This window comes from Phascolarctos cinereus, unplaced genomic scaffold (assembly GCF_003287225.1).
Source record: "Phascolarctos cinereus isolate Bilbo 61053 unplaced genomic scaffold, phaCin_HiC Scaffold_5;HRSCAF=322, whole genome shotgun sequence".
NCBI classification, from domain to species: domain Eukaryota; kingdom Metazoa; phylum Chordata; class Mammalia; order Diprotodontia; family Phascolarctidae; genus Phascolarctos; species Phascolarctos cinereus.
Genome location: NW_027555958.1, coordinates 355,523,415 through 355,548,402, shown reverse-complemented (window position 1 = coordinate 355,548,402; position 24,988 = coordinate 355,523,415). Strand labels below are relative to the sequence as shown.

General features: G+C 44.0%; 1 protein-coding gene across 1 annotated transcript in view; it reads left to right on the top strand.

Annotated features, from left to right (window-relative positions):
• The window catches only part of CAPN2 (calpain 2), an 88,330-nt gene that overhangs the window by 25,269 nt on the left and 38,073 nt on the right, over positions 1–24,988 (top strand). Inside the window, exon 3 of the mRNA XM_020982187.2 lies at positions 24,332–24,450. Within this exon, the coding sequence (XP_020837846.1) occupies positions 24,332–24,450 (119 nt within the window). The remainder of the gene's footprint in view (positions 1–24,331; positions 24,451–24,988) is intronic.

Genomic DNA, 24,988 nt, shown 5'->3' with positions numbered 1-24,988 from the left:
TATCTACCTCCCAAAGTTGTCATGAGTATCAAATGAGATAAAGCACTTAGCACAGTGCCTGGCATATAGTAGGTGTTTATAAATGATTTTTAAAAAGAGGGGGCTGCTAGGTGGCACAGTGGATAGAGTGCCAACCCTGGAGACAGGAGGACCTGAGTTCAAATTCGGCTCCAGACACTTGACACTTACTAGCTGTGTGACCCTAGGCAAGTCACTTAACCCTATTGCCTAACCAAAAAAACCCAATAACAACAACAGACTTTCTTTCTGTAAATTCACAGATATTTCTTAGATTTATATGCTCCAGCCTCTAATCCATAGCACAGAGAATTGAGTACCATATTAATGCCATTTTATTAAATTTATTTGCAACATTTGTTACTTTTGAGACTGTTTTCCTACTCAGCCACCAAGCTTTTTGCCCATCTTGACCATTTCAGTTCAACAAACATGAATTTGAAGCTGGCTATGTAAAAGACACTGTGTTCAATGCCATGACTCCCCTGAACCTCAGTTTATTTGCCAGTAATGACAAGGGGATATCGAACTTAATGGTCTCTAAGATCTGTTCCCAGCTCTAAAATTCCATAGTCTAAAATCTGCTGTGTTCCTTTATCCCCCAGTGCTTGGGAGCCACCCCTCACCCTTTGTACCCCAAAGTGAGGGGCAGCTTTGCTTTGATCCCTACTAACCCCACTAGTAAACAGTGATAGCCCTCCTCCACTGTTTCCCAGGCCCAAACAATGACCACGATGGGCAGTCTTCTTAGTGAGAATGTCAGAGAGTTCATGTGTCACCGAGAATGCAAATAAGAAAAGAAGTCTGAAGGGAGAGCTTCCCAATTTTTGGAGACTTCAGAGAGGAACCGTGCATATAACTGGGACATCCTTGTGCACCTTGGAGGGGGTGGGAACATGATCATTAGTAGCTTTGTTGTTTGGTCATGTCTGATTCTATGTGACCCCATTTGAGGTTTTCTTGGCAAAGATGCTGTACTGGTTTTCCGTTTCCTTCTCCATTGCATTTTACGGGTGAGGAAACTGAGGCAAACAGGGGTAAGTGACTTGCCCAGGGTCACACAGCTAGTAAGTGTCTGAGGCCAGATTTGAACTCAAGAAGATGAGTCTTCCTGACTCCAGGCCAGGACTCTGTCCGCTGTGCCATCTAGCTGCCCATTTCATTAGTAGCTAACTGGTAGCATATAGGACACTGTTTCCATCTGGGAAACACAAGGTGATATAATGACAAAATGGGTTGTATACTGTGCTTGAAGTTAATCAGCAAGCACTTATTAAACATTTACTGCTTTCCAGGCGCTGGTCTACGCCAGGAGTTTTTAACCTTTTTCATGTCAAGGATCCCTCGGCAGTCTGGGGAAGTCTATGGATGTTGCAATAATATTTTTAAATGCATAAAATAAAATAATAGGATTATAAAGGAAACGTATTGAAATACAGTTGTCAAAATATGGTGTGTGTTTGTTTTTTTAAGTTCACGGACCCCAGGTTAAGAACCACTGTTAGATGCTGGAAATTCAAAAAAAGGCAAAAGCAGGCCCTGCCCTCAAGGAGTTTACAGTCTGATTGGGGGGGAGAGATAGGGTGTAAATACTTCTGTACATACAAGATACATGCAAACTAGATGGAAGCCGATGTCAGAGAGAAGGCCCTGTCCGTAGGAGGGAGAGCAAGAAAGGCCTCCCACACTTGGAGGGATATGAGCTGAGTCTTGAAAGAGTCTGGGGAAGCCAGGAGGCAAAAGTTCAGGAACATTCCAGGCATGGGAGAGTGCCAGTGGAAAGACACAGAGTCGGCAGATGGAGCATTGTGTTTGAGGAACAGGAAGAAGGCCAGTGTGGCTGGATCATAGAATACGTGGAGGAAAGTAAACCATGTGAAGTCAGGAAAGGCAGGAAGGGGCCAGGTTGTAAAAGGCTTTAAAAGCCAAAGAGTGGATGTTCTGTTTGAATCCTACCCCGGGAAGCATCTGGTAAGGAACCTGGCCTTGATCCTACAGGAACTACCAAAGGATATGAACAGGCTGGATTCAGATGAAGAAGTTAAAGCTATATATAGTTATATAAAAAAATGCTCTAAATCACTATTGATTAGAGAAATGCAAATTGAAACAACTCAGAGATGCCACCTCATACTTATCAGATTGGCTGATATGACAGAAAAGGAAAATGATAAATGTTGGAGAAGATGTGGGAAAATTGGGACACTAATGCATTAAACTGTACATACCCTTTGATCCAGCAGTACCACTACTAGGTCTGCGTCCCAGAGAGATCCTACAGGAACTAGATCACCACTTAAGGTTTTGAGAAGGAAAGTGACATGATCAAAGCTGAGTTTTAGAAAGAGTCTAATCTTTCTGCCCCAATTTCTAGTTCCTTATCAACAGGAAATAGTAGCAGGAAACGATACACCATGGAGAAAAAACATGCCACTGCCCTCAGTGCCTGCCCTTCTCTAGAGAGACAGCTTAGTACAGAGAAAAGGCCATTGGCTCTAACTTTAGATACTCTGGGTTCAAATCCTGTGGTAATCATTTTACTCCTATGGGCCTCAGTTTCCTCCTCTGTAAAATGAGGTAGTTAACTTTCTATCTAATTACAGATACTATGATTTCTACCTCTCATGTTTCCTACTCCCTGGTCACACCTCCACAACCATCCAGAAACCTTGTAATTTCAAGAGAAAGCTAGATAGTGTCCCCTCCCCATATACATACATTCCTCTGCCTCAGGGACCTTGGACCTCAACCATAAAGTTAATCCCACTGCTCTGTGATGCAGTTTATCCATCTATCAAACAGGAATGGTGATAATAAAACTATTGCCTTTCTTTCCCAAGGAGAGAAAGGATCTGGAGACCTTGTATCTGTAAGTTGCCAGAAAAAAAGCATGCCTCCCACTAGAGTATAATCTACTGGATAGCAGAGTTGGTTTTGGGGGGTTTTTTTGTATTTGCATCCCCAGCACGGTGCTTGGCATATCATAGTTTATTGGTAAATGATTGTTTATCACAGCTGCTCTTCTGGTCTCTTCATCTCTCTAGGGCTCTGATAGCAGCAATCCCTTGGCATTTATGACTGAAAGGGTTGTTAGAATTCATCTGGTCCAGCCTGCTCATTTTAAAGATGAGAATATTGAGGTCCAGGGAGCTTGACTCCCCCAAGGCCATCAGCTAGTAAGTGGCTGAACTGGGATTTGTTGGGGGTTTTTTTAATATTTTTTTTTCTTTTTAGGCAGTTGGGGTTAAGTGACTTGCCCAGGGTCACACAGCTAGTAAGTGTTCAAGTGTTTGGTCAGAGGCCAGATTTGAATTCAGGCCCTCCTGACTTCAAGGCTGGTGCTCTATCCACTGCACCCCTGAACTGGGATTTGGACCCAACTTCTCTGACTCCAAATTTAATGCCTCTTTCTCTCAGGGTCAGCAACCTATCCCCCTGATTGCCTTTAAAAAAAAATCCAACAATCAACCTATCAAAAAATCAAGATTCTAATAACCTGTTTCTTCGGTGAAGAGAGGAGGGGTAAAGGGGACACATTTAGAATGCTTAAGGGGCTATGGTACAAATGCTGGAGTAAATACCTATGAGAAAGAATACTATAACTTCTTAGTCCCTGGTGCCAAAATTAAGTTTGTGTTTAAAATTGCTAATTCCTTAGAATTAGGAGGATAAGATTAGAGAGAGTGGAGTTTAGTTATCTGTGCAAAAAGATTTCCTAACCAAAGCCCAATGCCTTGTTGGAGTGTATATGTATCATTTGGAGTGAATTAGTAACTATTATTATTAAGTAGCCACTCAGTACTTTTTCTACTCCTGTCTCCACCTTTGGGCTTTCATTGCTCTTTAGACTTCCAACGCAAAAACAAACAGAAAAGGAATCACGTCAGACAGTTTGCTAACTTGTTAGTAGCTCAGCTAACCAAACATTTGTTTAAGGAAAGAGACTATAGGTACTGTTTTAATGGGGTTTGGGAGATCCCCTCTCAGGGATCTTTTTGTCACACCTGCATCATCACAGATGAATGCGGTGGTAGAGATTTCCTTTTTGAGTGTTTCTCTTTCAGATGGTAGGAAGGTAAAATGTTTGCCCACATGTGAGTAAGAAGCTTAGAGGCCTTACTCAAATGCAGGGTGTGGACTTCCTCTAGTCTAGGGCATTCCAAGGGGCCTCCTCTTCGAGCTGTGAGTGACCAAGGGGCCCTGTTTACAGAGGGAGTCCCTACAGATGGGCCTCCCTTCCTGTGCCAAGTAGGAGACTCATAGCTGCTCATGAGTGTGATTTGAGGTTCACAGGAAGCGCAGCCTCTGCCAACCCCCCAACATAATCTCCACTGCTATTCTGCCACAGTGCCTGAGGCTAGATCTAGATAGAACTTAGAGACCATCTAATCCAACCTCCTTGATACAGAGAAGTTAAGTAGCTTACTAGGCCAAGTTCATATAGGAAATGAAAGCTGACACCTTTGTAGCCCTTTCAGGGTTTACAGATCTCTTTACATGCATTATCTGATTTGATCCTCACAACAACTCTGTGAGCTTGGTACAGTTATTTTCCCCATTTCACAGATGAGGAAACTGAGGCATAGCTTGGCCATGGGCACATTGCTAATAAGCATTAAGGGGGTGAGGAGGGGATCCAACCTAGCTTTTTCCTGACTCCCATTCCAGTGCTCACAACCCCTCACAACCTTGGGATTGAGGATGTAATCAATTCATTCTTCACTGGACTTTCTTCACCATGACACAGCAGCCTTCTCACCCTGAGTGTTCACACTGTCCTCTGTGCTCCCTTCCTCTGATTGACTGGTTCTTCCAAGAACCTCCATATTAAGGAAAGTACCCAGGCCAGCCAACGCTTCCTTCTTCTCCTGACTGTTCTGACTTTCTCCACCATGCCTGCTGGCTTCCTGGTACCTTTTCTCTCCTACCCACCTGCCTTTTCACTTCCTTTTATGTGTCGTTCTTCCTCCATTAGAACATAAGCTTCCCTCTTTCTTCTTGGATTTGTGTTCCCAGGAATAAATGTCTCAACTTGAATGAGATGACAGGGGATCTGGGCCAGGGGTGGCACCAGGAAAGGAGCAGAAGGAGAAGTGGGGGAGGTAGGAAGGTGCTACACACCACCTTCACCTCCCTCACAGTTTTGTCAAGGGTTGGCCTGGTTCCAGGCTCCTGAGAGGATATCACAACTCTCAGTAAACAGTCAAAAAGAAGAGAAAACAATGTTGCACTGAGACTGCAGCATTTTCCAGATTTTTGTTGGTGTGGGCAGGAATAGGCACCCTCCTGCTAACCATGTGAGGACCTGCAGCAAAGGAGAAAACTGCTTTTTGGAAGAGGCGGTGAGTGCCTGGCAGTATTGGAGCAGTTATCTGGCTAATGAGCTTTCTGAACCAGGCACCTTGCCAGGTGCCCCTCAGAGGGCCTAGAGCTTCTCTGGGTGGTGGGGGAGAAAACGGCCTGCTTGCCAAACCCTTGTAATAGGAGGGCTCAGGAAAACTTCCTGGTGATAAAGAATCTTGGCTTTGGTCCCCTCTAGGCAGACACTGTTCTTTCCCACCCTCCCTGGGATTTGATTTAAAGATGAATAGCCGTCATGGCTTTCGTACTTTATAGCCAGTGGTGTTAAATTTGGGGCTACCCGAAAATAGCTCTGAAAAGTCTCTCACTCTTTGTTAATTGCATAACAAAGACCCTCTCTTCTTTTTTCTTTCTTTCCTCTTTTGGTCCCCTAGCCCACAATGAGTGTCTACCTGCCCCTCACACCTATACTTACAGCAGTAAGGCTATAGATAGCAGCTGTGGAATGGTGTCACCCCAGTAGGCAATGTGGTGCAGTGGGAAAAGCACTGGATTTGAACTCAAAGGGCCTGAGGGGTTTAAATCCTGACTCTCAGACACTTAATACCTTTGTGACCTTGGGACATTCTCTTAAGCGTGTCCTAGGCAGTGAGGTAGCACAGTGGAGCAAGCACTAGGCTGGGCATTAGAAAAGCCTGACTTCAGATACAGCCTGAGACACTTACTAGCCTTGTGACCTGGAGCAGGTCACTTGAGCTCTACCTGCCTGAGGTTCTTCATCTATAAAATGGGGAGGGGCAGCTAGGTGGCGCAGTAGATAGAGTGCTGGGCCTAGAGTCAGGGAGACTGAGTTCAAATCTGGCTCAGACACTTACCTGTATGACCCTGGACAAGTCACTTAATTCTGTTTACCTCAGTTTCCTCATCTGTAAAATGAACTGGAGAAAGAGATGGCAAACCGCTCCAATATTTTTGCCAAGAAAACCCCAAATAGGCTCATAAAGAGTCAGATGTGACTGAAAAACAACTGAACAAAAACAAAAAGGGGGTGATACCAGCACCTACCTCACAGGGTTGGTGTGAAGATTAAAAGAGATGATAGTTGGAAAGGGCTTAGCACAGTGCCTGGCAAATAATAGCCATCATATTGTCCGGCCCCGTCATTTTAGAGTGTGAAATGGGCCCTAAAGACAAATTCTGTTACAGGAGGCAAAGACCCTAGTATACCGGATCCAGTGGTGGAATGCAGAACTAAGAGGTGGTGTAGAATGCGTGCCATCTGATAGCTTCCTTTGGAAAATACTGTAATTTTTTTCTTAGTCTAGAGCTGGATAGGTGGATAAAAACATAGATACATATTATTTATTAAGTTTTTACCTTGTACCAGGTACTGTGCTATGTGCTGGTGAAATGAATACAATCAAGAAAAAAAATGGTCCCTGCTACCAAGGAGCGCACGGTTTAATAAGGAAACTCTGAGTGTCAAAGATCTATAACTTATCTATAACATTTAGGGCAACAAGCATTTAAAAAGGCAACAAGAATTTAGTAAGCTCTTACCATGTGCCAGGCACTATGCTGAGCATTGGGGATACAAATGCCAGCAAAAAGAGAGATAGTCCCTGCCCTCAAGGAGCTTACATTCTAGTAGGGGAAGACAATACACAAGAGGGAGCTGAAAATGAGAGGTGGGGGTGAAGGGGGAGTACCCCCATAGGGACATGGTGTTGAAATCTGGACAGTTAGAAAGAGGACCAGGGTGGGAATGCTGTTAGGCCAACCTAGGGCCCTCCCCCAAATGGAAACCCCAGGGAGGACCTTCCCAATGGGAGGAGGAGGAGGACATTGCAGGGTGAAAAGACGGCAGGGTAAATGGTGGTTCTAGTGATGAGTCACCAGGTACTGAGGGAAGTCCCAGAATGAGGCGGCAGCTGAGACAATTTATTAAAGTACAAAAAAAGAGATGTCTAGCCTTAGAAAGGGGCCTGGAGCCCTTAAAGGGTAAGTGGCTTTTCCAGCCGCTGTTGGACTTAAATCCAGATCTTTCTGATATCAAGATGGCCCTTTATCTGCTACAGACACGCTGGCTCTCATTTTAATTAATTGTTCTTGCTAAAGAGGAGAGAAGCTTAGTTGTTTATAGGCTGTTAAAGGAATTTAAATGTTGTCCATGCCTGTAAATTTCATTGCCCTTAAGCAGAGCCCATCACTGAACGCTAATTATAAGTCCATTCATAGAAGAGGGAACACTTAAGCTCTTCCTTTTTTTAATCTGATGAAGAGACCACATGTGCCTGGATTCCTAAGGCAAGGAAGGAAGGCTTGAATCCCGGTCTCACTCTGACCAGTGATAGCAACAAGATGTTTTCATTGGACTTATGATTGGCATGGGGAAAGGGAAGAGAAAGTGCATTTATGTAACTCCTACCAGGCACTGTGCTGAAAACACTTTACAGTTATCTCATTTGATCCTCACAAAGATCCTGTGAGATAGGTGCTATCATTATGTCCATTTTATAAATGAGAAAATGGAGACAAACAGAAGTTAAGTAACTTGCCCAGGATCATATAGCTCATAAGGGTCTGAGGCTAGATTTGAACTCAGGCCTTCTTGACTCCAAGCCCAGAGCTTCATCTCAGCTGCCTCCCTCTGTCAACACAAATCTGTACCTACTCTGCACCCTGTGGTCTTAAGGAGTGATCTGGAATGTTGCCAGGTTGTTTCCTATCCGTAGTCACATTGCCAGTATACATCAAAGGCAAGACGTGAACCAAGGTCTTCCTTACTCTGAGGCTGGCTGCCTAGCCATTACCCGACACTGCCTTTTAAAGTATAGTAATAATATTTATTAATAATTTGAATCAATAATTCAAAACTTATTGGTGATAGCAATATCAATAATAATGAGTCCTCTCATTAGTGCTCAGTTTACAAAGCATCCTCACCGTTTTCTCCTGTGACTTCACTTATCCCTGCTCCATTTCCTCATTTGAGAACAGAGGCTACATTTCATACAAAGTGTATTAGGACCCAGCACAGAGTTTTGTGGGCATAATAAAAAAGGAGCATTTGATGTAGTACTGGAAAGAGGAAAGGGAAAAAAAGCTCTTATGCTTCTACGAAACGGTTTCAGATTCTGGATCCTCTGCAAATTATCGGTATGCCCTTTTACAAGTCGCTTCTCCGCCCTCTCCACGTGCCTCAGTTTCCTTGTTTATGAAATGGGAATAAAAATCCCTGTACTGCCTCCCTCCTGGGTCTTTTGTGGGCATCAGAAGAGATAATGTCTGTAAAGTGCTTTGTAAGTGACAAAGTTCTATGTAAATGTTAGAAAAGGGAGAGGGGAAGCACATACATAGACAGAATTACATGAATTTTTTCTTTTGTCAGAGCCTCCAAAGGCAGCCTTATTAGGCCCAAAGCCACACTCCCCTTCCTCTCTCTTAAGGAGCCTGGGCCAGCACCAGCCTCATCCTGCACACCCAGGCTTGCAGACACTGTGCTGCCCTTCATGTGCTGACTTCCTTCACTGAGCCTGGGAGGGTAGGGGGTGGAATCACAGTTCTCTGGAAATTTACAGAAAATCTCCCCGGGGTTGGAGGTCAAGGGACCCATTCATAAGATGTGTTTTGCAGCAACTTGTCCTCAGAGGAATCCCTGGGTGTGTCTCTTTCCTGCCAAGATCAGGTCTGAGTCTGTTTGTAAAGAGCCTGTACACAGCTGGTAGGTATACACAGGTATGGTTTTCCTGGTAGCAAAAAGAGAAAGGTAGCAAGCTATTATTCCTACAATGGCGATCTAAACATTTATTTGTTTCCAATTCAAAAACCTTCAGTAGTTCTCTATTGCTTCCAATACAAAATACAGTATTCTCAGTCTGGCTTTTAAAGCCCTCTACAATCTGGCTCCCACCTGCCTTTCCAGTCTTAGCTCATACAACTCCCCTTCCTGCAGTCTCTGATCCCGTCAGGCTCCCCTGCTAGTTGTTACCCTATTATCTGATATGCCATCTGCCACTGCTGTACCTTTGCACAAACTGCCTGTCACGTCTTAAGTGCCCTCCCTCCCCACCATCCTCTCTTAGAATCCCTGGCTTCTTTAATGACCCAGTTTATGATGACTTTTACTGAGCCCCCCAGTCATTAGTGCTTTCTCCCTCTTGAAATTGTTTTTTATTGGGGCAGCTAGGTGGTGCAGTGGATGGAGCACCAGCCCTGAAGTCAGGAGGACCTGAGTTCAAATCCGGCCTCAGACCAAACTCTTGACACTTACTGGCTGTGTGACCCTGGGCGAGTCACTTAACCCCAATTGCCTAAAAAAAAATTGTTTTTTATTTACCTACCTGTGCACACATTTGCTCCCAGGAGAAAGGAAGGCAAGGAGAGGGAGGAGAGGAGAAGGAAAAGGAGGAGAGGGAGGAGAGGAGAAGGAAAAGGAGGAGAGGAAGGGAAAAGAAAAGGAAGGAGAGGAGGGGGAAGGGAGGAGAAAGGAAAGGGAAAGGAAGGGAAGAGAAGGAGGGTCCTAGCACAGTGCCATACTCAATAAGAGTTTAGTGAAGTATTGTTAAACAAATGGAGAGTGGGTAGAGGGCAGCTATGTGGGGCAGTGGATAGAGCTCTGGCCTTGGAGTAAGGAGGACCTGAGTTCAAATCCGGCCTCAGATACATAACACTCACTAGCCATGTGATCCTGGGCAAGTCACTTAACCCCATTGCCTAGCCACAAAAAAAAAAATGGGGAGCAGGGACTCTTATTTTTATATCAGTGGCATCTAACACAGCAGCACTTATATATAATAGGGCAGAATAAACACTTGCTAAGTTGAATTGAAAAAAGTGAGAATGGAACAGAAACCTTCATGGAGAACCAAGCCCAGAAGGGTTGCTTCCTAAAACCAGTTGAAACGTGACCAGAGTCATTTGTGTTGTTCAGTTGCTTTCAGTCACATCGAACTAACTCTTGGCAACCTCATTTGGGGTTTCCTTGGCAAAGACGCTGGAGTGATTTGCCATCTCCTTCTCCGGTTCATTTGACAGATGAGGAAACTGAGGCAGACAAGGTTAAGGGACTTTCCCAGGGTCACATGGCTAGTAAGTATCTGAGGCCAGATTTGAACTCAGAAAGATGAGTATTCCCAACTCTAGGTCCGGCACTCTATCCATTGTACCACCTAGCTGCCCCTCTCAATGTCATAGGCCCAGTGGAAAAAACATTATGTTATCACTTCTTAGAGTGGGACAGAGATTCAGGACTTCCTTACTTCCCCTACTAATCCTGATCACAGGCATCATGTGAAGCCTCTTCATTTTGGGGAGCTCATAAAAAACCATAAGCCTCAAGCCCTCCCTCTTCTAAAAATGGCTGGAGTTGTAAATAGAGCAGTGACGGACATTCTGTCTGCAGATAAGGGAAGTTAGAGAATGCAGATCGTATTTATGTCACAGGGCTTAAGTAGAAACCCAGGAAGGTTCCAGGGTACTAGGGCAAGGGCCCTGCCTTACCCACAGCTCTTCTGGTGCCAGCAGGCTGATATGTAGGACAGCAGGTTGGTAGCACTTGACTTCTGATTTCATTGGCCATCTAGATCTGCACTTCTTTGCAACTTAGTATTGGACAATTACAGGGCACACTGAGAGATTAAGTGACTTGCTCAGGGTCACTTAGCCAGTAGGTGTCAGAGGAAAGGACTGAACCCAGGCCTTTCTGAATCCAAGTAACCACTACAGGCTCACACTGTCTCTTATAGAGGGTGTGATGAAAAGATCCAGCCTTTGCCCTACCTATAATCAATTCCCTAAGGGGCTATATGTCAGTAGTTTAATCGGCTTAATGGAGAGAATTCTGGACTTGGACTAGGAAAGAGCAGATTTCAAATCGACTCAGACACTAGCTGTATAACGCTGGGCAAGGTATTTTATTTCACTGGGCACACGCCCCAGTCCTCATCTGTAAAATAAGGGCTTTGGGCTTGATGGGTTCTGAGATCCCTTCCAGCCTGGATTCTATGACCCCCTTTGTCTGAAGTGATGGCAGAAGGTGGAAGGTTGCTATGCTGAAGTTTACAGTCCTTCCTTAGCCTCAGAAAGACCTAGCCTGTAACTTTCCCCAAACACATATTTCCGCATGTGCTATGTTCCCTCCGGAGGCCTCCTGGCCCTCAGGCCGTTTCAATGATTAACTAGAGGAAAGGGAGAGGACCAGCAGGCATCAGCTGGAATGGCTTGATGGCCCCTGGCCTTTTTCCACCTCTCTGTGTGCACAGCATTGGTGATGGGGAAGAGATCTGTAGCTAAATAGACAAAACTCAGCAAGAGAGAGGGGGCAGCCTGGTCCAGAACAGTACCGAGATGGCCAAGCATCAGGTCTGGAGAAAGCCTACACATGCCCCAGTACTGTCGAATCTAAAGACAAAAGGAGTGAATTTACCTGAGTAGCCGTGGCTCCTATAACAAAAATCACAGCAGAATTGGCCTCATCCTAGGTTTGAGTCATGGGGAGTCTACCAATTTAGGTATATGTGTTATTCTTGAATTTTTAGTTTTAATGCTTTATTGATGTGTTTTATATTTTAAAAGACATCCTCTCCACCCTCTCAGCTGAGAACTTTCCCTTTTTATTTCACTGAAAAAGATTGAGGCCATTCTCTGTGAACTTCCTCTCCTTCCCTCCTCAATTCATGTCTCCCATAGTGGCCTTCTGACACTATATCCTTCTTCACTTTTGTTCAGTTGTGTCCTACTCCTCATGACCCCATTTGAGATCTTGCAAAGATACTGGAGTGGTTTGCCATTTCCTTCTCCAGCTCATTTTACAAATAAGGAAACTGAGGCAAACAGGGTGAAGTGACTTGCCCAAGGTCACACAGCTAGTAAGTATCTAAGGCCAGATTTGAACTGAGGAAGATGAGTCTTCCTGACTCCAGGCCCAGTACTCTATCCACTGTCTCACCTAGCTACCCCTCCTCCTTCACTACTGTCTCACAAGAAAAGGTGGTCCTTCTGCTTATCAAGGCAGACTCCTATATATGCACAAGTGACACCATTCCATCCTGTCTTCTCAAGCAGATTTCCCCTCTGTCATCCCAATGCTCACTTATCTTCAGTCTCTCCCTGTCTATTGGCTACTTCCCTACTGCCTGCAAACCCGTCTCTCTCTATCCTTTAAAAAAAAAAATAACAAAAACCCTCACTGAATCCATCCATCCCTGCTACCTATCATCCCTTATCTCTCCTAACTTTTGTGATAAATTCCTCGAGAAGGCCTTCTACTTAGGTACTTCCACTTCCTTTCCTCTCACACTCTTCTTAATTCTATGCAGTCTGGCTTCTGACCTCATTGTTCAGCTCAAAGTGCTCTCTTGCAACTATTTATGATCTTTGGGTTGCCAAATATCATGGTCTTTTCTCAGACCTTTAACACTTTTGATGAGGAATGGGTGAGTGGGTCACAGTGTTGTCTCGAAGGAATTCTCATGGACCATCTGCAAGTCAAGTAAAGGTGTTTATTGGGGTGACGCACCCTGCTCCTTATGGGAGGCCAGAACCCCAGCGGACCCTGTTCCCTGTGGCTGGGTCATGTGGCTAGTCTGTATACAGTTTGATGAAAGGAAAGTGGGAGGCAGGGAACTACTATAGTTCAAGATATTAGGAGTCCATGCAGATAAGCAAGGGGAACAGGAAAAGGGAAAGGGAAGAGCTGTTCTGGCGTGTCGGATAGTCCAGGGTGCTTTGTGAATGCAGTGCATACAGTAAGCCCATGGTGGGGGGCTTCAGTGCATAGTCTTCTTGAGCCCTTTGTGACTGGTCACATCGTGCATCCTGTCTGCTCCATCTGCCTCATCACTTTCATTCACCTTTTTCTCCCTGATACTTGCCTCTCTCTATGGTTTTAGGACACTATTCTCTCTTGATTTTCCTCCTACCTACCTTCCCGCTCCTTCTCAGTCTCCTTTACTGGATCTTCCTCTAGGTCACACCTGCTAACCACAGGGCCCTCTTCTCTTCTCCCTCTGTACTGCTTCACTTGGTGATCTTATCCATTTCCATGGATTCATTTACCATCTTTATGCTGATGATTCTCAGATCCACTCTCCTAACCTCCAGATTCACATCTCCACCTGTCTGCTGTTCGTCTTAAGCCAGACATCTTAAATTCAACACATCCAAGACTGAACTCTATCTTTCTCCAAAAACCCTCCTCTCTTCTTCATTTTCCTATTACAGTCAAAGGCACCACCATGCTCCCAGTCACTCAAACTTGCAACCTAGGTGTCATCCTTAATTTCTCACCTCCCATATCCAGTCTGTTGCCTAGTCCTGTCAATTCCACTGTTAGTCAAAGAGAACAAAGCCCAAAATCTGAAACAGTTTTAGAAAGAAGTTTAATTAATTGTTTGGTAGAAGAGGAAAGTGGGAAGAAGGCTACCTCCCCAGTCTCTGCGGCCTTTACATTATAAGGGTTCAGAGAAGAACACTTTCACACCAACAGAAACCACATGTAGCAGCTAAACTTTTTTGTAGAGAGGGCAATTCCCAAGCTTGACCCATTGAGATACATACATATCAGTAAGAATAAACATTCAAATTAAGGTCCTTTGAGATGTAAGCATAAGTATTCAAGTTTGGGAAACCAAAACACTAGCATGGGCAAACCCCAAACTAGCTGGGAAAACATCAAACGCTAGAAGACCCAGGACCTGGGTGGGATCCAAACATTCCCGACAACCATCAGGCATCCCTGGGAGTCTCGCTGAGGCCAGCCTGACCTCTACAGAAAGCTTTGCGGGGAGGAGGGGCAGCTAGGTGGCACAGTGGATACCGGCCCTAAAGTCAGGAGGACCTCAGACCAAACACTGGACACTTATTAGCAGGGTGACCCTGGGCAAGGCACTTAACCCCAATTGCCTAAAGAGAAAAAAAAAAGAAAGCTTCGGGGTTTGACAATTTCTAGTCTCATCAAGCTACATTCAAACAATGTTAATAAATAAGGTTTTCTGAACAGCGTAATAAAATATTTTCCTGCACTACCTTTGTAGCATCTCATTTCCTCCTCTAACACTGCCACCACCCTGGTGAAGGCCCTCATTGCCTCGCTCCTAGACTGTCACAGCGGCTTTCTGCTTGGTCTCCTTGGCTCAAATCTCTCCACTACTCCAGTTTATCCTCTACTCAGCTGCCAAATTATATTTCCTAAAGCTCAGGTCTGGCCGTCACATTCTCCTTCTCAGTAAACTCCAGTGGCTTCCTATCACTTTCAGGATCAACTATAAAGTCCTCTCTCTGGCTTTTAAAGCCCTTCATACCTCTCTGGGCTTCCTTCACCGCCCCTCTATGCACTGTTCAGTCCAGTGACACTCTCCTCTTTGTTGTTCCTCCAGAATTCTCCATCTCATGACTTTGTGGCTGTCCACCATGCCTGGATTCCTCTTCCTCCTCGTCTCTGTCTGCTGGCTTCCTTCACTTCCCTCAAGGAAACTGGTTCTGTGACTTTCACAAGGTCAAAGAGGCAGGAAAGCATCAGGGCCAGGGTTTAAATCCATCTTGTCAGGTTCCCAGGCTGGCCCGTGTATGATCTACTCTCTCAAAGTGATTTTTTTCACCATCCCCTGATATTCACAATGCAAAGCACTCTTGTGGGAATATATAGGATGTCTCAAAGTCTTGGTGCAGCTTTAAGCTCTTAAAAGCTTTGGGATACCCTAAATAAGATATAGTCTCTGTTCTCAAGAAGTTTATGATCTAAGAAGAAAGATAACATAAGCCCACACAAATCTGTTAGCAGTGGAAATTTTTTAAGAAGAACAGGAAGAAAATGAATGAATGAATGAATGAATGAATGAATGAATGGATGGATGGATGAATGAAGCATTCATTAGGCACTTGCTGTGTGCACAGCATTATGCTAAGCCCTGGGGAATAACTAAGGCAGTCACTGTTCTCAAAGTATCACATTCTAATGGAGGAAACAACATATAGCAAAGATTTCAGCTGCAAGTCGGATGGAAATGTCCCATGATCCTTAGGGTGCCTCTTCTTTAATGTTATTGCCACTGATAAAATTAAATTGGTTTCTGGTGTTGAACCATTTGGCACTGGGCTAGAAGCATTGCTATTCCAAAAATAGCTATTCCAAAAAGAAACATTCCAACAGGAAAGGGATCAGTGCTACAGGGGGCCCCTCAATTAGCCAATCAATAAACTTGTATAAAGCACCTACTGTGTGCCACACACTGTGATAAGTGCTAGATTAGACCATGGTTTCCACCTTCTAGCAGCGTCTTCCTTCTATTTCATAACATGTTCTCCAGACACATGCTCAGGGTGAGCAAGCAGTCTTTGGCATCCCCAGCTTCCTCTTCTTTACCTTTCCCCCCACTCCCATCCCTACTTCCTCCCTTAGCCTTAGGTTCCCAGGACCTTCTGCTTCCTCCCTTTCCTCTCTATCAGTCACTCTCTGAGCCTCAGTTTCCTCATCTGAAAAAATGGAACTAACAATAGCACTTACATCACGAGGCTTTTGTGGAGATCAAATTAAATCACAGGAGCAGAGAACTAGCACAGGGTGGGGAGCTCAGAGGCCATCTAGTCCAACCTGTGTATTTTACAGATAAGGAGACCCAGGGAGATTAAACAGCTGGCCCAGATTCACTATGTAAATGTGAGTTATTATTATTATTCTTAAAACTTGTTTTCAGGAAAGAATCTAATGTCAATATCTTTCTTTGCCTTAGAGTAAATTGAAGTCACTAATATATTTGCATTTTAAACCTCCTTTCCTTTTTTTAATTAATAAATTTATTTATTTTGTTTTCAACAATCACTTCCATAAGATTTTGAGTCCCCACACCCCAGAATGGTGTGTAAATTGATACTGGCTCAATATATACATTGATATTAAACCCATTTTCACATTAGTCATGTCATAAAGAAGAATTAGAACCAATGGGAGAAGCCACGAGAAAGAAGAAACAAAAAAAAAGAGAGAGAAAGCAAATAATATGCTTCCATCTGCATTCAGACTGCATAGTTTTTTCTCTGGATATGGACAACATTTTCCATCATAAGACTTTTGGAGATGTCTTGGATCCTTGCATTGCTAAGAAGAGATAAGTCTATCAAAGTCAGTCATCACACAGTGTGGCTCTTACTGCGTACAACGTTCTCCTGGTTCTGCTCACTTCACTCAGTATCAGTCCATACAAGTCTTTCCAGATTTTTCTGAAGTCTGACTGCTCATTATTTCTTATAGTGCAGTAGTATTCCATTACATTCATATACCACAACTTGTTCAGCCATTCCCTAATTAATGGGCACCCCCTCAATTTCCAATTCTTGGCCACCACAGAAAGAGCTACCATAAATGTTTTTGTACATGTGGGTCTTTTTCCCATTTATATGTTCTCTTTGGGATACAGCCCTAGAAGTGCTATTGCTGGGTCAAAAGTGTGCACAGCTTTATAGCCCTTTGGGCATAGTTCCAAATTGCCCTCCAGAATGTATACCTCCTTTCTGTATGAGGAATAAAAAGCTTTGACTCATAAAGGGCATTTCTGGTAACAGGAAGCAGGAGGAAGGAGGAGGATCTGATTCAGGTGCCCACCTAGCCCATCTATGCATAAGACTGACTGCGGCAGATTAGGTTTCTACTTGATCATCATGCCTGGGCAGGGATAGGGGAGGAGGCGGGGTACGAGCCATCCTGGGAATTTGGGGGCTGGAAGGGACCTTAGAGACTATAGAAACACAGAATCTCAGATTTGGAAAAGGGACCTCAGAGGACATCTGGACCAGGTTATCCAAATTATCCTGGATCTGCTTCATGAAAGGGCTCTGAGAGGAAGGGGGAGGGTGGGTCCCACTGCCCTTAGCACAGTACGTGCCTAAGGAGAGGGAGGTTTGACTATAGAGAAATATGGAGGAAGAAGAGGAGCCAGCAAAGAGAATAAAGGAGGAGTGATTAGTGAAGGAAGAGGAGAATAAAGAGAATGAAGTCAAGGGAATAGAGAATATTAGGAAAGAAGGAGCAGAACCATAAAGAAGCATTTTGATACCTGGAGCAAAAAAGGAGAAAACCTACCTTCAAATAAGCTTTTTTTATGAAAATTCATGTAAGGGGTGGTTATGAGATTCTATGACAGGGAGGGAGTGAGGAGGGCAGAAATCCCACTGCTAAGCCCAGGATAGGGGCAGCTAAGTGGTGCAGTAGATAGAGCAGTGGGCCTGGAGTCAGGAAGATCTGAGTTTGAATCTGGACTCAGATACTACTAGCTGTGTGACCCTGGGCAAGTCACTTAACTTCTGTTTGCCTCCGTTCTTCATCTGTAATGGGCATACACTGGAGAAGAAAAGGGCAAACCACTCCAGTACCTTTGCCAAGAAAACCCCACAGACAAGTTCGTGGGGTCCTGAAGATTCAGACGTGACTGAACAACAACAAAGCCCAGGGTGAGGAATCCCAGGCTGGGGAGAAGCTCACCTGGGGTCTGACTGCCCAAGACAGAAACTGGTAGCTTCTTAGTAGTGGTAGCTTCCTATTTTGGGTTTAAGGCATGGTCCTGAATGGGCGCTACCTCAGTCAAACTGAGACATATTAAAGACTTTAGTTTAAAAAGGCAAAGTCCCCCATTGCATCCGGGGCCATCTCCAGTCGTCCTGATCTCACCACTAGACCTGGATGGCTCCAGAGGAGAAAGTAAGGCTGGTGACTTTGCACAGCCCTTCCTCACTTAAATCAAATTTACTTGCAAACCATGAAGTCATGGTCCTCTTCGAGAACAAAGGACAAGCAACAGTAACAGCAGCAGCTTCCTGTTTCAGCTTGCTGATTTGGTACTTGGTTAACTCAGCTATTTCCATACTACTGAAAGAGTCCCAACTGTTGCTGGCTTTTTCAGTGCCCTGGGACAAAGTCTCAGTTGTTCCACCCTAGTTATGGGTCTGAGAGGAAATGACCAGCGGAGTCAAATGAATGGTGAGGAGAATGAGGAGTGGGGAAAGGCTGTATTATTTGTTGATCAGGATGTTACTCATGATATTTGAGACAGTCGCCTCAATAGAGTGATGGGAGAGAAGAGAGACTGCAGTGGGATTGAGGAGTGAGTAGGTGCTGCAGTGCAAGCAGACTGTTCTTTAAAGAAGTTTGACAGTGAGAAGGAGGGAGAGATGGTCCTGTAGCTGCAGGGCATAGGAGGGCGAAGTGAAGGAAGGCTCTTCTGGGGTCGGGGAAGGGATGAGGGCATAAGCATTTATGTAGTACCTACTGTGTTCCAGGCACTGAGCTAAGCACTTTTTACAAATGTCACCCCATCTGACTTGAATTTGTTTGTAGACAATAGGGAAAGAGTCAGTAGGGAGGGAAGGAAGGTGATTGACAGAGAAGGGCCTGGAGGAGGCAGGAGGACAGTGGACAGAAGGGTTAGCCTTGGCCAGGAGACACTCTCCTGTGAGACAGAAGGAAAATACAGGAGTATAGGTGAAGGCCAAGAGAAAGGGTGAACACCTAATGAGAATGTGGGGTAGGGAGTAGAATTGGAGGATGCATAAAAGAGAAAATATATTATTTGACAAGTTAGGGGGAGCTAGGTGGTGCAGTGGATAGAGCCCAGCTCTGGAGTCAGGAGGACTTGAGTTCTAGTGTGGCCTCAGACATTTACTAGCTATGTGATTCTGGACAAGTCACTTGCCTCCACAAAAATAAACAAACAAACAAACAAACAAACGAATGAATGAATGAATAAATAAATAAAGACAAGATAGATGTTGGACCTCCATGTAGAATTCTGCTTTAGGTGTCCTCTGGTCAGTAAATGAAGGTACAAGCAAGAAAGTACGTGAAAGATTAGCCTAATCCAGTGAAGATTTCAGAATTGTAAAGCCATGTCTCTACTGGGAGGCAGAGAGAGTAGTTAACTGGATAGGACTTCCTGTCAGAAAGATCAGAGTTCTAGACTTGCCTCAGATACCTACTTGCCTTGTGACCTTGGGCAATTCACTTTGTCTTCATGAAATTCAGTTTCCATGTCAGTTTCCATAGATTTGACATCCATGATCCAATCATCTATAAAATGGGGATAATAGTATGCATAGGAAAGAATAGATTGCATTTTCATAGTGCTTTCAGGTTTAGGGTAAATAAGGAGGTAGGAAGTACAGCTAGGTCCCGGGTAGTGTAACTAACAATCTCCTGAACTGGTCCCAGGAATTCAGATTCGCACTGTTCGAAGTTAACGTTATGGTGATGTAAAATGTGGTATTGGTTCCAGCCCAGTGGAAATATGCCCTGTGGACTCAAAACAATATGACCACACCAGACTACTTCTGGGGATTCCTTGTTTATACTAATAGGATTTACCTTAAGTGAGATTACAACTAATTAGATATATTAAAAAGTTGGAGCCTTCAGAAGAGTCTGGAATGTGTCCTTATCTGTAAAATGGACGTAAACTACTTGCAGTCGGCTCCCTAGCTTCCTGCTCAGTGGTTGGAGGAGGTCTTAGTGCTGAGCTGGAACAGGGCCCTGATTCTACTGGTGCATGAATTACTTACATTACCCTGAATATTTAATGTATTGTTAAAATTTCATGAAACAGGGGGTATCGTATTAAGAAACAATATGGGATTTGTAGAAGTAGCCAACCAGCTCCCCTTCCCTTGGAGGACATATGCTGTGAGCATAAGGATCATTTTGTGATGTAGTGAAGAGCACTAGATTGGGAAGTGGGATTATCTGGGTTGTAGACCCAGCTCAGCCATTGCCTAGCTATGTGACCACTCTGAGCGTTGGTCTCCTCATCCATAAAGCAAAAAAGCTGGACTGATCTCTGAAGTACCTTCCAGCCCTGACCTTCGAGAATTCTTATATCTGACAAGAGAACGCCAGGATGCCTAGAACAACAAATGGAAGGAAGGGAGGAAAATTGTGGGATGATGACTGCATACCTAAGCAAACTAAACTGAATGGCTGCGAAACGTAAGGCTCCCGGCCAAAGAGCGTAGGCAAGAGTGATGCTTCTGAGACAGTGGGAAACACAGCCTTCAGTCACGTCCCAGGGGTAATTAAGGGGTAGTGAGAAGAGCAGACAGGCCTGCCTGGTGAGCTGTAATCTGAGGTAGGATGATTCCTTCAGAGATAGATGCCCAACTATGCCTGCTCAGTGTAGAGAGGACTGAATCAAATGAATAATCCCTTAAATCTTGAGTGTAGCAATGTCCTCACCAAAACAAAGATGAAAGGCTTTGGTTCATTCTCTTGAAAATGTATGTATGGCCAGAAGTATGCTGTTGTTGAAATGAGAGATAAATGATTGGGAAACCCTCAGGACCTCTTTTCTATAGAGCTACAGAGCCCCATTTTCGGCTACTTATAAAACATCTCCATCTGGATGTCCCGTGAGCATATTAGATTCTAGAATGTAAACTCCTTGAGAGCAGAGAAGGTTTTCATTTTTGTCTTTATATTTTCATTTCATAGAAGAGTTCCCTCCACCTAGTATGAGCTTAATATATTTGTTAAATTAAATGGATTTGAAACCCCATTTCTAAAACACAAGCCCATTATCTTTTCCAGTGTCATCTAATTTCACCATTTCTGTCCATGAAACCACCATTCACACTTTTCCCCATGTTCAAAACTTGTCAGTGGAAACACTGTTCATACCCTCTGTCATGTTTGAAACCTTGTTGTAGGTCACTTAACTACCATCTACCTCAGTTTTCTCAACTGTAAAATAGGGATTGTTGTGAGGATTAAATGAAGTATTTCTACAGTGCCTGGCAAATAGTAGATGCTTAATACATGCCGACTTCTTTTCTTCCTCGGTGAGCCGTACCATAGTATAATAATAGTAACATTTATATAACACTTTAAAGCATAAAAAGTATGTACATCATCTTAAGTGATAAAACAACTCTATGAGGTAGGTGGTATAATTATACCCATTTTGCAGATAGGTGACCTGAGACTCAGGTAGGTTAAGTTACTTGCCCAGGATCACATATATAGTAAGTGTCAGGATCAGGATTCAAACCCAGGTCTTCCTGATTCAAGAACTAATGCTCTACTCTCTACGTGAATAAAACAGAAAGAGTGTCAGCTAAAATCTCACCTTCTGAAAAAAAATCTTTTCCTGGTCCCCAAAACTGCTAGAGCCTTCCCTCTCAGGGTGCCCCCCATCCATACTGTCTAGAGCTTGTTTGGACACAGCTGCTGGCATGTTGTCTCCTCACTGTTAGACTGGGAGCCCTTGGAGGGCAGGGACTGGTTTTTTTCCCTTTCCTTTGTATACATGGAAGTTTTGAACAGATTGAAGCATACTTTTTTCACTCTCTTTGTTTCATGCTTCCTATTGTTTTGTGTTTTTGTTTTTTGCAACATGGCTAATATGGTGATATGTTTCACATGACTTCACATGTATTATTGATGTCATATTGCTTGCCTTCTCAGTGGGTGAGGGAGAGGCAAGAGAGCAAGAGAATTTGGAACTCAAAAAAGTTTTTAAATGGATGTTAGAAATAAAAAATAATAGTTTAAAAAAAGCATCCCCTTTTGGAAAAGATCCATGCCCTGTAATCCCTTTAAGTTGATTGAAAGGACTTCTTACATTGATTTGGAATTCTCCTAATTAATCCCAATAATACCTGGAGCCATCTCTGCCCACAAAAAGATTCACCTCAGTTGCCTCCTCTTCTGTGTATCCCTTCTTGGTCCCTTCCCCCCGAAAGATTTCTATCTCTTTTCCCAATAGAAGGTGAGCTACTTGAGATCAGGGGCTGCTGTTTTTATCGTTGTATCCCTAGTGCCTAGCACAGAGCTCTGTATCTAGTAGTTGCGTGGTGATTTGTAGTGAATCAATCTTTCCTCAGTTTAAGGTTTCTTTTTCTCCGTGGTAACTTGACAGAAACCAGAGGTGCAATGGAAAGAGGGTCGACTCTGGAGTTGGAGGACTTGGGTTATTCCCCGTGTGATCTAGGGCAAGTCATTTAGCCTTCCTCGGCCTCAGTTTCCTCATCTGCAAAATGAGAGAGTTGGAAATGATGGTCCCTGAGGTCCCTGTTTGTTCTCAGGTTTTGACCCTGTGAACCCTGGAGAAGATTAAGCAGAGATGGACCCTGTCTCAGCATAGTAGCTCCTAGGGTCCCCACCCAATGACAGGTCATTATTTACACTGAAATTTGGGGTATAAAGTAGAGCTCTGGGGGCCTTTTTCTACTTCATGCTAATCTGCTCCAGATACAGCTTTTTTAAATTAAATTTTAAATTAATGAATATTTATTTTTTCTCTTTTCCATCTCCCCACTCACTATTAAAAAAAAAACTCATGCAAAAAATATGCAGAGTCAAACAAAATATATCTGAGTGACTTTTCAGACCACTTCATGATTCTCCCCCCAACTCCAAACTAAATTTATGTACATAAAGAGCCTCCCCCCCAAGCTGGCATTTGTGCAGTCACTGACTCCCACATTTTTCCAGGCTGTTTTAAAAGTGACTTGAGAAAGCAGCCTTACAGGGGCAGCTAGGTGGTGCAGTGGATAGAGCACTGGCCTTGAAGTCAGGAGGACCTGAGTTCTACTCCCGCCTCAGACCAAATACTTGATACTTACTAGCTGTGTGACCCTGGGCAAGTCATTTAAATTTAACCCCAGTTGCCTAAAAAGAAAAAAAAAAGGAGAAAGCAGCCTTACAGGCAGAGAGAACACAGCTCGTTACAACTACTTGTAGTAGTTGAACTAGAACAACTAGTTGTCCCTTCTGTTGTCTTTCTTTCTGACTTCATCTCAAAATGGCGCTGACACCACAACTAGGAAGCACACATCTGCAAGCTGCACTGTGCTGCTTGCTTACATGTGGATGCAAGAGATATCCTCTCTGTTACTACAGAAACTCCTGGAGGGCTACACTCTCTAGCCCTAATCAGGTCTGCTTCCTGCCCCTGGGGATGGGAGAAGGTCCATTCATAATCAACATTGCTTTACATAATGGCATCACTTTGCTGGTGGTCATTGTCTTCTCAAGAGCGTGGGAAATCTCATAGGCTCACAGAGTCATAGCTGGAGAGATCTTCAAGGCCATCAAGTGCAACCTCCTCATTTTACAGATGAGGAAACTGAGGCTCAGAGTGACTTGCCTAGGGTCGAACATAGTAAGTGTCTGAGGCACAATTTTAACAAAGGTCTTCCTAACTCCAAGTGTGACGCTCTGTTGTTGTTGTTGTCTCTCCTTTGTTCTCCAAGAGGACCATGACATCAGGACGATGATGCCGTGACTTGCAAGTGAACTGGATTTAGGTGAGGGAGGGCTGTTTAAGGTCACCAGCCTCACTTTCTCCTCTGGAGCCATCTGGGTCTAGAGGCCAGATATAGATCAGGACAACTGGAGATGGCCCCCAGCGCTTTGTCTATCACCCTATCCAGGTGACAAAACTGAGACCCAGAGAAAGGAATGACTTGCCCAAGACCACACAAATATTAAAGAGCAGAGCCGGGGGTCAATCTGAAGTCAGTTTTCATAGGCACTTACCATCTAGAGCTGAGAATGACCTTAGAGATCATTTGGCCCAGCCCCATTCATTTTAGAGATGAGGTAAACTGAGGCTCATGGGGTTAAATGATTTGCCCAGGATCACATAGCTACTAAGGGGCAAAGCTGGGATCTAATTCAGATTCTCTGACTACAGATCTGAATCTTTGCCTTAATGAAAATTCACCTCAGATTCTGTCTCCTCAGAAGCCTGGCCTGAAAGGGGGTCAATAAATTCCTTCCTTCCCCAATACTACAGAATGTTTTTTTCCCCTCAGTTATCCCTAAAACTATCCAAAACAAATACACTTGAAATTTTTTAAAAAATGTATTAAAATATTTCTCTGTCTTGCCGGCTTAAAACATCAGCTCCTTAAAGCTGAGACAATGTCACAAGCAGTTCTGTGGTGTATCTAGCATGCTGTGTGAGATCCGTAGGTATTTGACAGTTCTGAATAATCATACTGACAAGAATTCCTTGGGCTTTGTTCACAGGTGACTGCTGGTTGCTGGCAGCCATCGCCTCCCTCACCCTGAATGAAGAAATCCTGGCCAGGGTGGTTCCTAAAAACCAAAGCTTCCAGGAAAACTATGCTGGGATCTTCCATTTTCAGGTAACTTCAGAATGGTTTCCAGGCCTCTCAGCAGTGGGGATGTATCACCTAGAGGGGCAGGCGGTTAAGCAGAATTCCTCCATGTCTGGTGTTACCAGTCCAGACCCATAGCCCTGATGCTGCTGGGAAGTCTTGGGGGAGGAGGGAAGTATTCTTATTTGAGTTTCATAAGCTGAGCTGCCCAAGGGCAGTGTTACTCAGTGGGTGGAATCCTTGCCTTGCAGAGTGGAACTCAAAACTCTCATAGTCAGAATCTAGTCCCTCATTTGGCATATGTTGGTGGAGTCAAACTCAAATAGAAAAGGGGACTGCTAAAAGACAGAGATTTAAGGAGCCCTATGGACTGCGTATTGACTTAGAAAAACATGTATTGACGTTATCTGTGTTTTTTATTTATTTTGTTAAATATTTTCCAGTAGTTTGAGGCACTTGGAGGCGTTTTTTGCAGAATACCTATCACTCTAAGCAACTATCTCAGGTTATAAATTACAATGACACTGATCTTTGTTGGAAAAGGGATTTTCTCATCTGGGAGTTT